Below are 12,210 nucleotides of genomic sequence, written 5' to 3' on the forward strand. Positions count from 1 at the left end.
TCAAACATCCACACTTCCATACCTGATAAAGGGCAGGGGAAATTAAGTATACAGTCTAACTAAAAAGCCTTTTGAGCCTTACTTCTAAGTCATCATCATGGGGAAAAAGGGAACTCAGGACATGAAAAATCAAGCGCATCAGTCAGAATTTTTGCCATCATTTAATAAAGCAGCTTTGCTCTTGTAAAGGCATTTTCATTTTCAGAGATGAGGCAAGGGAAGCATCTGCCAGCTAGTGAGGGTTACTCACCTTCATTGGAAGGGGTAACTGCTCTGTTGGATGCAGGGCTGGCAGGTGTCGGAGAGGCAGCTGGAACAGGCATGGCAACAGATTCAGTGGGAATAGTACCAGGTTGAGGAGAAGGCAGAGCTGGTCCTGCAGGAGTGCTGCTTTGCCTTGGGGACCTAGGCCTGTGTGTTTTAGGGGATAATCTTGGAACTAGAAACAAACAGGAAAAAACAGTTATAGGATAAGTTTCCTCATTTGCTCAGCATTTTGCTTAATTTTAAAATGACTAAGAACATGCTTTAAAATATTCAATGGAACATTATCTAGTGACTGAAAACCTGTTTACCTTTCAGGTACATCTCCTAGTTCTTTACAATGCAGCATTTCAGGTAAATGGTGCCATTTTCCTGCAGTTTGTCCCCTAACATACATCACTGCTCTGCAGATCCACCAAGAAACTGCAATGTGGTCTCTGGCCCCTCAGTGGTACAAGAGCTCACATTAACAAAGTTTCAGACAGAAAAGAAAAAAGGTGGTTGCATCTCCATACAAACAAATAAAAAATGTTTTTTGAAATGCTGGGGGGAAGGAAAAAAAACAACAACCAACCACCTTCCACTTTACAGCATGACCTCCTTTGGAGGTTTGCCAGCTGCAAAACAAAAACAAAAACAAAAAACAACCCAGCATTTCTCATTGAAAGATTTGATGTCCACTTTTGTCCCTGCATTAAAGCAGGAAAGAAAGCTGTGTGTTCTTTAAAAGTTAAGTTGTACCTCCTGCTTCCTGCTCATCCCACAGTGGCTAGTTAGTTCCTTTATGCCACACATTCATACATAAACTTCAAGTGAGCAAGAAGAAAGAAAAGTGAATTGTTTAACAGTTCTACTTGCATGTTATTGATATATAAAGTTGGGGTAGGAAGGGAAGATGAATTGGAAAGAATGCCAGAACAGAAGTGTTTAAAACTTTTCTACAAGGCAACCAGTTCTACGGGATTGTCTATGCGTTAGGCAGTAAGTCACATCTGCTTTCTAAAAAATGCCTTTCCATTGCCCTTCTCTAGAATTCTAACACCACTAAAAAGTATCGGACTCTGAACTGTTGCTCACTTGCACCTGGAATCAAGAAAGCACTCAGCTGCTGACGACTGACCAGAACACAGTCCCAACTACAAAACCAGGGCTGCTGTCACAAGACTGAGCTTTACATTTAAAGTCAAACATGGAAAAAAAAAGAAAAAAAAAAAGTGTTAGCTGATTCAGAAAATACATTGATTCTATCTGCTACTACAGTACTTATGACAAACACAACACAACCACTTAGAATCTGCATCGTTTTTTAAAGAAAAAGTACATCCAACTTCACTTGAGCATCATTTCGTCTTCTCTTGTAATGCCAGCCTTCCTCTACCCAAATCCTCACACCTTTCTAAACCATAACAATCCAGCTAGGCTGTCACTAACCAAATTCAGCAGAAAAGTATCTAACTTTTTCTCATCTCCTTTAATAACATGCCAGAAGGTTATTTCTTTCAACAACTCCCACATTTTTCCTTTCTTACATACAGCAACTGACCTATCCTCTCTGCAATTCAGACAGTATTACACTTTAAGGATCAACTCACCAGTTGTTTCACTCAACTACCTGGTAACATCCTTCTCCAGCTTCATCTAAGCAAGCTAAGTTAGCAGACCAGTGTATTCAGAGCCTGGGTTGTCTAGAAACGCAGAACTCTGCTTAGCATTAAGACTCTACGATACTCCTGGCAAGCCATCTGCAATAAGCCAAGCTTTACCTACCCCCACTGACAACTGATGACCACGTCCCACCTGAAGGGCTGCCTCGTGCCACTGCAGTAGTAGATGCTTCCCCTGGTGCATTATGAGATACAAATTCTAAGCCACTTGAAATTGTACCCCTACCAGTAGAGACTCTGTGACCTCGAGGGTGCCGTTGTGCCTTAGGAGACATCCGTGGAGGCCCTGAGAAAAAGAAGACAACCCCACACAATAAGTACTCAACATCCATCACAAACCATACTCAAGTATACTGTCTGCTTATAAAAGTGCATTTAACCTAGTAACTCACAATAATGCAATCACACTGGCATAGACTAGAACCAGGGATCTATGAGACCAAAAAGATCAAGCCACTGGTCCAGCCAGACTAGCAGCATCCTCATCACCTTACTAAGAAAAAGTATATAATTGATATTTAGAAGTTTTACCAGATTTAAAAATTTGAATCCAAGCATCCAATATTGCTTACAGCAAGAAAAGCCAAAAAAATTAGTGGCCTACCTCCTGCTGGATAATCACAGCTCCAGGCCATCAAACAATTTCAAGAGGAAAAAAAAAAGAAAAAAAAAAGGATTGCATTGTTTTTGTCAGGTGGTCAGTGATGCCAAACATTGATTTACAGAGCAGCTGCCAACACTGGCTGACCAACGCTGTAGGGGAATTCCAGCAGATCATTCTGCACAGAGCTGAATTGCCTGCAGCAGGTCACAATTCATTAACAAGTCAGCAAAATTGCAACTAAACAAGTTATTGTTATCCCAAGGTTCCAGTCATGCATGTTTAACACCAGAAGCTGAAGTCATAAGAGAACACAGTAATTCTGAACAGTTTATACAGCTGCCACAGAAAAGTTACACTCAAGTCTAAGCAGCCATACAGTCTCTACAACCTAACAACATTTCCTTTATAATATCAGATTCAAATGTTGATACCCTAAAAGGAAAAATGGTGCATGAGCATAAGACAATCTGGCTGATTACAGTTCATTTTTCATTTAGATCAGTAACAGAAGTACAGGTAGCAATTTCTTGGTTTCATTTATATAAGGCTCTAAAATACCAAATACCTCTTCTGGTTATAAAAACTTTAAACATTAGCCTCTTTTTTAATCATGAATCTAAAGCACACTTGAATCCAAATTATATACAAGCAAGTATTTTACAGAATACACTTCCCAGCAATTCTCATGTTGCAGTAAGCAGTTCACTGCATGCCTGACAAGTCAATCACAAGCGCTCAAAAAATAACTGAATTTGTACACGGATTCTTTATATCTTGCTACTTCAAAGAAATCTCACACTGATAAATCTAATTGGCGTAGAACACCGTGCAGACATGTTTGCTACTGTCCACTTTTTGGTTATGGATCATGCTGAGCATTTATCAGGCAAGCTGTAGAACATGCTACTGATTCAATGAGCATGCTTCTCTAACCTGGCTCCAGCAGAGCCTATGATAGCAGAGAGTGTGCATGTTTCCAGGGAGCTGAAGTAACCAGCTTACATTTTTCCAGGATTGCCAGACTGTGCTGTGCAGGACAGTTTTGGGTTTTTTTTTTTATTTTTTAAGTGCACTTACAAATTTAGACTTTTTTTTCCTTACTGTACCCTCAGACTACAAATACATTTAGTTCAGATTCTACTGCATAAAGTTACCAAGGATCATGTGTCAAAGTTTCCCTGCATACATTCGGCTACTAGGGACTTGTCCTGCCTCAATACAAACTTAGACCTAATGTTTTCTACTGATTCATCTTTGAAGCAGCTCATCCTATCCCATTCCACACTGCACGTGTTTAAATATAGTGTTCTTTTTTTAAAATAAACAAAAGGTGATTGAATCATTTTAGTTAAATTTGAAACTGCTTTTTGTGAAACAACTGTTTTCATATATTTTTTAGATTTTTATAATTTGATATTCCTAACAGTGCTCTCTAAACTTATCGGGTCCTGCATGTTGCTGTTGGTTAAGACACTGAGCAGCGTTTACAAAGCTGAGTTTATTTCATACCAACTTGGGAAATTTCACAGCTTTATTTTGTTTTTGTAAAGCTCTTCAAATAAAAAGGTTAATAGAAATAGTCTGATAAACTAAAGTTAAACACAAATTATAGGTTAAGTAATGAAGAGGAAAAACAATTTTGTAATTAAACTCACAAAGGAGTTAAACAAAGACAAACAAAAACATGAACAAATTGTGGTATTGTACCTTCTGAAGACATGCGTTTAGGCATAGTAGAGACAGGAGCTGGAGAACCATGAGCAGAGGGGTGAGACGGGGGCCTGGAGGGCCGCGAGGGGGGCCTGGAGGGCGGCCGTGTAGGGGTGGCTGCCCGAGGTGGAAGAGAGTTGGGACCTGACTGGTAGCGAGAAGGTGGGCGAGAGGAAGGAGATGGGCAAGGCGATGGCCAGGGAACACCTGACAGAACAAATGATATGAAGGAAAGTATAAAAACTAAAGAAAAATTATGGGGAAAAAGGTCAACAGAAAAAAAAAAGTAAAATATGACAAAATGATTTCTCATGTTTAACCCTTTGGGGGTAGGTTAATTTATTTCCGCAACCAATAAAATAGTCTCTGTAAGGTTCTTGACTCTGCTTCAAGTCAAATTTAGTATCTGAATGTCACAAACTCCCCAAAGGGTTAATTAGGATCTACAAATACTACTAAGGAATAGACAGTAAAGTTTGATCTGTTAGCCTATCATATATAAGCTCTACGGTACGCATCGGTCCTCCACCAGCTACCAGAGGTTCTCGTACAGTGGTTCGTGTGTAGGACTGAACGCACAAACTGCTACTTCCAAACCAAATGATGAGCAGTATCAATTCTAGGAACTGTATCTTTACAAAAAACAGCGGTGTTCAGTGTCTGAATCCTGACATCTATGCCTCTATCAGTCACCTGCGGTATTAATGTGGTATTTTAATCTAGGATATAGGGTTCATTGTTTTCAAACCAAATAGGTTTTATTTATAAGCCATTTTCAGTATGCTATGTGTATGATGTTGATTCAGCAAAGTAATAGGATGGCACAGACCACAAATAGTACAAATTTCAACTTGTTTGGGCAAGACTCAGTTGTACATCCTTTTTACATTTGATTCTATTTAAGAAGAAGGTTTCACTTACCTTTAAATATTTCTGACTTCCTCTCCACATAGAGGCACTTGAGCATTATGCTTTTTTTTTTTTTTAAACTATTATTATTTTTAATTCACAGCAATCTCATTTAATAGTACTTTTATCATATAGAAACAATGCCTCAAAGGTGGGCTACTGCTAAAGTCCATCTCTCAAAAACGGGTATTCAGTTTATAAATCACCAATTTCTGCTATTCAGTGCCTAGCAATATCCATTCATAAATGTTACAGCAGAAAATACTCAAGTAACTATTTGGAGAGAAGACTTGACTGATTTTCCTGTAATAACTTTTCCTAGTTTCCCATCAATGGCTCTTCCACCCACATGATGGTGAAGCCAGTGAGTTACTTTCTCCTCTATAATAGGAAGCAGAACTCATCCAAGCACCAGGAAGGAAGGCACACGCCTCCTCCAGTACAGCCACCACCTCCCTTTCACTAGATGTCAGTATTGCTATTCCTCGAGAGAAAGCTAAGCAGTAGTATAAAAAAAAATACAAAAAAGCAATTTTTCATCTTTAAAGCTGCAGACTGCACCATCATCTAACACAAAGGTAGGAAACAAGTGACACTGCTGCTCTGCAAAGCTACATACGATGCATTCAAATGAATGTTTTGTTATCAATACCTTAAACCCAGATGAAAAATCACCACCTCTGTGTTAAATGATGCATGCTAAGCAGCTTGTTAAATACACATACTAAAACCACATCATATGCAGTTTCAACAGTAATTAGGTAATTTATTGCACTTTTCTAAGGCACATTAATTTCAACTTCAGATACTTGCCTCCGTTAACTACTCTTTGATCTGCTCCAGAGTTAGGACTGAAATCTGAAGTGTGGGATCCAGACCTTGAAATTGGTGGGCCTGATCCAGACTGGCCCATCCTTGGTGAATTTTGTCTTCCACTTCCCCAAGACAGAACATCCCTGTTTCTCCCGCCAGGTGGAACGTACTTACTTTCCCTGAAACACAGCAAATTTCTATCAGTGTTGAGGAAGATCTGGAAAATAACGAGTTTAAGAACTCTTTGCTGATACTTCCTATCTTTCTCAAAACAAGCTCAAAATACAATCAGAATTTGATCAAATATTCACCCTATGAATTATCCTTTGATACTCACTACACTTTTCACTTCTTAAGAGCCCAAAGACACTGAATGCATTAGTACTAAGGCCTGAAATTCTCCATGACATGCTGAAACCACTGCCTTTTCCTGTAATTTGGTATGAATTCACCACAGTGAAATATAAGAATGGAGAAGTCTATTTCATTACAGATAATACAGGGCCAAGTAGAGGTGTACAAGTCAGCATGAGTGCCAAAACCAGCAAGTGATTGTTTACACAAGATTCCTAACCTAATCAGCCCTGCTGAAAAAGCACAGTTTCAATGAGTAAATTGCTACTGTACCAAAATATGTACATCATTTAAATGAAAATACTATTCATAGTGTATGCAAGTACCTAGTGTTCACACCATGACCTTCTCGCTCATTAGCATTTCTCTGAACAGCAGTATATTTTTCTTCTTCTGTTCTTTCATCATTTTCCAAGGCAACCCGAGCTTTGTATTGGGCACTTGATTCAATTTCCTCTGCTAATTGAGTTGCTCTGGCTTCCCGTTTCAAAAACTCTTCTGAATTATCTCTTTCTAATGGCACCCTGAAAGACAATGGAAGGCAAAGAACATCTGAAATGAATTCAGAAGTACAAAGAACCTACAAAATTATATAGCATTAATTCTAGAAGGACAAATTACAAACCAAAAAAAAAAAAAAAGAAAAAAGAAAATAACACGCAAGCTGCTTTTAAGCCAGGAGACTTACAATGCTTTTTTAAGGATAGCAATATTTCTGGACTGGTTTGACATTATGGACAAAATCAGTGCCATTTACCTGCCTAGAGAACCAAGGTCAGGATGCAAAGCTTTTTCTTATGACATGAGGATGCCCCAGTCCCTAAAAGTATGCAAAAGTCTCCAACTTTTAACAGGGCTGAGCACATTAGCAACAAAAAGGTCTTAGCCCATTATTTAGATAGGAAGCTAATTCAAGAGACCAAATGTGAGTTGCTTTAGCAATTTACACATTCACAAGAGATGTAAGAGTCCCAACACTACTGAAGTTAAGAGTTACAAACTTAATCCTCCAATAATTCTAGTCGCAGATTTTCAGTTCTTCCAGTTATGAGTAACTGCAGAAGAGACGAATGCAGTACCTTAGAGCATGGGACCAGAAACCCAAGACTCATTTGCCATGACCTGGAACCTCAAAACCATTCATTCTATGCATTACAATATTAGGTAATATCACACTGCAACGAGCACACGTAGCCCTTTTGGGAAAGCCACCAAATAAGAACTCAATACACAAGCAATGAATTACTAAAATAATGAACTACGACATGACACCACAACTGAGCTGACACTTCCTTCTGTCCATCTGCCATTGCCATTTTTCACCTGTTCTAATTTTTGTGTCAAGTTTTATGAAATAACTTTGTTCTTTGATTTTGGTTCAAATTTTAAAGTTCTGAAGGTTGTTTCATTGACTTTACTTTAGAATATGCTACATAGAGCTGAGACTCTGACCATGCAATGCTTGGTATTAGATAATAGGTACGGCACTCATTTAGGATAATATAAACAAAGAACAAAGGAAGTAGTTGGAGAAACAGCCCAAGTAAGAAATAACACACGCAAGATTACTCAAGTGTTGGTGACAAGGCTATGAAAGCAAGTGGCTTTGCCAAACTGTAACACATAGCTTTGCTACTGCAGCAGAAGTCTCCCTCCTCACACACACTTTTGGCCAGCTGCTGCCATTATCAATGGTGGCTAAGAGGGCGAAAGAGAAAGCATGGCCTCAGAAATAAGATACATGTGAGCACAGCAGCCATCACCACAGCCAAGGAGCGTGCTCATGCCTTTATGCAAACTGACAAACCATACTTGCTAATGCTAAGCTCTGGGAAGATAAAATGAACAGTAAACCCTATGCAATCCTCCAATTGCACAGGTAAGCAGTTAGCTGGACCATGCTCATCATATGCTTGGAAAAATCAGAATAAGTTTCCCAACTAAAGCGACAAAATGCAAAGCAAGTTGCTTGGCTAGGAAATAATGGAATTTGTCTCCAGCAATTAAAAGCCACCTTCATGTTCTTAATTTGTGTCCATTAATACCCATAAAGCGGAAAGATCGCAGACTAAAGTTCAGAAGCACAAAAAGTACTTCAGTGTACTTCATTGCTCTAGGAACAGTTTCCCCAGGATGCAGACATATGCCAATTAGGCTTTTGTTAAAACACATCTATAATGTGACAATAAAACGTTAAACAAGAGATGTGCAGACAAAAAAATTAGAAAATAAAAATAATCACTGCAATTCCTGGACATTCACAACCAAGTTTTATACTTTGTGGGTAAAAAGAGGAGGAAAATAAAGACATTTCATGCTGGCTGTTCAACATCTGCAACTGGTTTGTGTTGTAGTTGCAGTGAATGCTATAGCTGCAGACTACTGGGAATGGGTCCAGGCTGCCAAAGTAAGCACAGCAGACTTATACTTCTTCTATACTCAAGTTGTTATTATACTGTAACTAAAACTTTAGGTCTGCACAAGTCTGCTAAATAAGTTATACACAGCACAAGCTCCCCGAAATATCAGCAGCATTTCAAGACTCCGGTACCTACGTTATGAATAATCACAATAAAATTAGGATTTAATCAGACTGTTCTGCTGGGTTAAACACAAACTGTGCATATGGCAGCTACATAAAGACACATTATAGTTCCACCATTTGGTATTTTTCACTCTACTTGTAAAAGTTTTTCTAAGAATTAAGCGTTATTGCATGCCTAAATTCAGAAAATGTTGCAACGGGAATGAACTGTGCCCATTTAAGGGAATATATACAGATTGCTACATAAACTATTCACAGAAATCTGGCAAGGTTTCTTAAGCACTATTCATTCATTATTTTTTTTTCTGTTATTTGATTCCAAACCTTAAAAAATATATAAAATTATCTTGAGAATACAAGTTTTGTCACATCAGGGAAAACATTAAATACAAAACTAATAAGAAAATATTTTAGAACTTACGTATAAGAAGATAAACTGCTGTCATATGTTGATATAACACCATAATTTTCTTCATTGTAACGAAACATGTCATTGGGATCCCATCCATTGGACTAGAAGAAAATAATGCTTGTTTTTCAAAATGTCACTGGAAACACGTTCCCTTAAAAACAAGAGCTGGTGGCAGGAGTCAAACCTTTTGCTCTTTTGTCTTGGCTCACAAATTCACTGTTCATATCATAAAGTTAGCAGAGCCACAATTTATTTCAGGGGTCTTTGTTCACCAGATGTATGTACTTTTCCTAAAAAGCCAGGTAGGTTTCTTATTTGCTTTGTGGTTGGTTGCTTTCTGTTTTCTAAGCACCATACCCACTCTGTACTAGTTAATGGCCAACACACAGTATGCAGTTCTGAACGTTAGCAGCATCCCTTGCTATGACAAGCACTGATACTTCCCAAAAGCACTATTAATGCAATTATCTCAGACACACACTGCAGGCAGAAGACCCCTGGTGATCAGGGCAACTTCCCCACTTTACGAAGTATGCTATTACAGCACTCAAGGCTTTAACCTTCACAAATGATTAATGTTTTGAGTGTTCTCTGACTAAAGCACTGACAGCATTAGGTATTCCAACAAATCTCAGCTGTACAGTACATACACCAAAATTGACAGGGTAACTGTTCCAGCAAGACAAAGTTAATATTCTCCAAAATAACTTGACTCCATTCTTGCTTTTAACACAATGCAGCACAAAACCTTGCTAAGAAGAAGTGCTTGCATGGTTGAGTAAAAGCTGACTGCTATGATATACAAAGAAGCTCCATTTAAGAACATACTCTTCATCTAACGATGCATAATCTGCTGAGATTGTACCTGTGCTTATTAAACCATGGGTCAGTCTCCTATCAATTTCCTTCATCTTAGCTCCAAGACAGTTAGCTAAGCACAATTTCACCATCATTTACAAACGCAGTGATCGTCAGACAGGAATGTTCTGATTAAACATAAGTGACTTCAGTGTGTTGCTGAATGTGGAGATCTTAATAAAAGCTCCTTTTTCAGCCACTCCTTGAATCAAACATGTTCCTTACCCCAGCAGCTGCCATTTGTCAATATTTGCCAAAAGTGGCATTTGAAATCCAGCTATTGTTCAAATTTTAAGAAAGTGCTGGGGCAGCTTCTAGCAAAGACTGGACATATAGTGATATAGGCCAGCATCTTTAGCCCCATTATTAGATTAAAATGAAGGAATGTCTGTGGCAAGGCACATCCAGAGAAGCAGCCAGCTTTCTAGAGACCTCCAGAACCAACAAAAAAGCATTACTTACAACATCTGTCTCCAGTGCCTCAAGCTCCTCAGTAGCGCTGGTTTCTCCTCCATCCCACGGCTCAAGATCCTTTTCTTTGTGCTCACCATTTACTTTAGCACTGATGGCTGAATCAGTAAAAGCATCTAGAAGGGAGTGGGAAAGGATGGAGGTGAAATCAGTTTGATTAGGCACAAGAAGACACTGAACTCACCAGTTTATTTGAGGAACAACCAAACACAACTGAATTGCAGACACATTAACACCATTCACTTCTTGTAGCTGCTGTGTTCCCTGGGACTACGTCAGAGAGCTGTCTGCTGATGCTTAGAAAAACCAGGAAGTGCAGACTAACTTCAAATAAATCTATTCAAAGGGTGGGTTTTTTGCAACTTTAAGTATGAGACAAGGTATCAAAGAATAGCAATAATTATTTGCAATTATTTCCAAAAGTTATACACAAACTGCATGTATGGTTTCTGCTAAGAATGGGACTACCTGGGGAGTGCCATTCCTACAGCAAATCCAAGATTTGTACAGTATGCTTGTTGTCCAGGGAGCCTGCACATACTTACAAGTTATGCAAGTAGCAAAAAAAAAAAAAAAAGAAAAGAAAAAAAAAAAAAGCATGAATGCACCCAATCCCATCCCTTAAATGAGCAGAATACAAGCTCCCCCTCAATTTCCTGAGTTCCTTCTGTCTCCACAACTCACCACACCAGCATGCACGCACACAGCTGCACTCCCTTTGCAGTATAACTCAATTATCCATTAGCTTGGGGTACTTATTCAATGGGACAGCAACAGAGAAATGCTATTTCCTGCAAGCCTTTTTCAGGTAGCAGCTTACCCACATCACACAGCAAGATTCAGAGACACTCTTTTTTTCAGCAACATATAAAAATAAATATGCCGTTGATTAGCCAATGCACTAAGGGTTTTTATGCAATTTTTTTACACAAATTGTAAAAAAATTATATAAAAGATAAAGATCACGAGCTTTTATTTTTACTTGTTCATGTTTCACCCAAGTCAGACTAAGAAAATAGCTGAAGAAATAATACTACAATGTTGAAGTATTGTAAAAGGGGGAAAAAAAAAAAAAGTATAAAGCCACTCATCAAGGAAGCCAAGCTTTTCTATTCTGTAAGCAACCAAATCTTAGAGCTGTCTGCAAATTCTTAGATTACTTAAACAGAAGAATTTTTTAAAATAAAATAAGCTTTTCTGAGTGCCTTCAGCCTAGAATTTCTCATTATAATTCGAAAGAAAACTAAGAAGCAAACACTTCAGGTCTTTAAAAAAGATGAGGTCAAACCACCAGGCAGTGTTAGATAGAAAGAGTATGGCTTAAATTAACTTTTGGCAAGATCTGAAATCCTATGAGGAGAAATGAACATGAAAGCCATCGTGAAAAGAATTAACAACATCTGAAGTGATTTGTTGGCCACCAGTGTTGCAGAGTTTAAACAATTACTGAAGATTTTTCTTAAGAGACTGTCAACACAGCCTATTATCCCCGTTTTGCCCATTTCACAATCAAGTTCTGCCCATATATTGCCATGATCTATCCCCATGTATTGCCATTCTATCAGAACTGTGCTTAGCTCTGTATGGTACAGGACAGGCTGCCTCA

General features: G+C 38.5%; 1 protein-coding gene across 10 annotated transcripts in view; it reads right to left on the reverse strand.

The window, feature by feature from the left end:
• Nucleotides 1-12,210, reverse strand: part of ATXN2 (ataxin 2) — a 49,900-nt gene that overhangs the window by 22,799 nt on the left and 14,891 nt on the right. For 6 of the 10 annotated variants that reach the window (XM_085238740.1, XM_085238738.1, XM_085238742.1 and 3 more), the window contains exons 6-12: nt 10,596-10,720; nt 9,285-9,376; nt 6,645-6,842; nt 5,965-6,143; nt 4,240-4,449; nt 2,032-2,214; nt 251-439 (exon numbers count right to left, since the gene is read on the reverse strand). In XM_085238740.1, coding sequence (XP_085094866.1) covers nt 251-439; nt 2,032-2,214; nt 4,240-4,449; nt 5,965-6,143; nt 6,645-6,842; nt 9,285-9,376; nt 10,596-10,720 — 1,176 coding nt within the window. The remainder of the gene's footprint in view (nt 1-250; nt 440-2,031; nt 2,215-4,239; nt 4,450-5,964; nt 6,144-6,644; nt 6,843-9,284; nt 9,377-10,595; nt 10,721-12,210) is intronic. The other 4 variants (XM_085238743.1, XM_085238741.1, XM_085238746.1 and 1 more) reach the window with 4 other exon arrangements.

Source organism: Meleagris gallopavo, chromosome 17 (assembly GCF_905368555.1).
Source record: "Meleagris gallopavo chromosome 17, MGAL_WU_HG_1.1, whole genome shotgun sequence".
NCBI classification, from domain to species: Eukaryota; Metazoa; Chordata; class Aves; order Galliformes; family Phasianidae; genus Meleagris; species Meleagris gallopavo.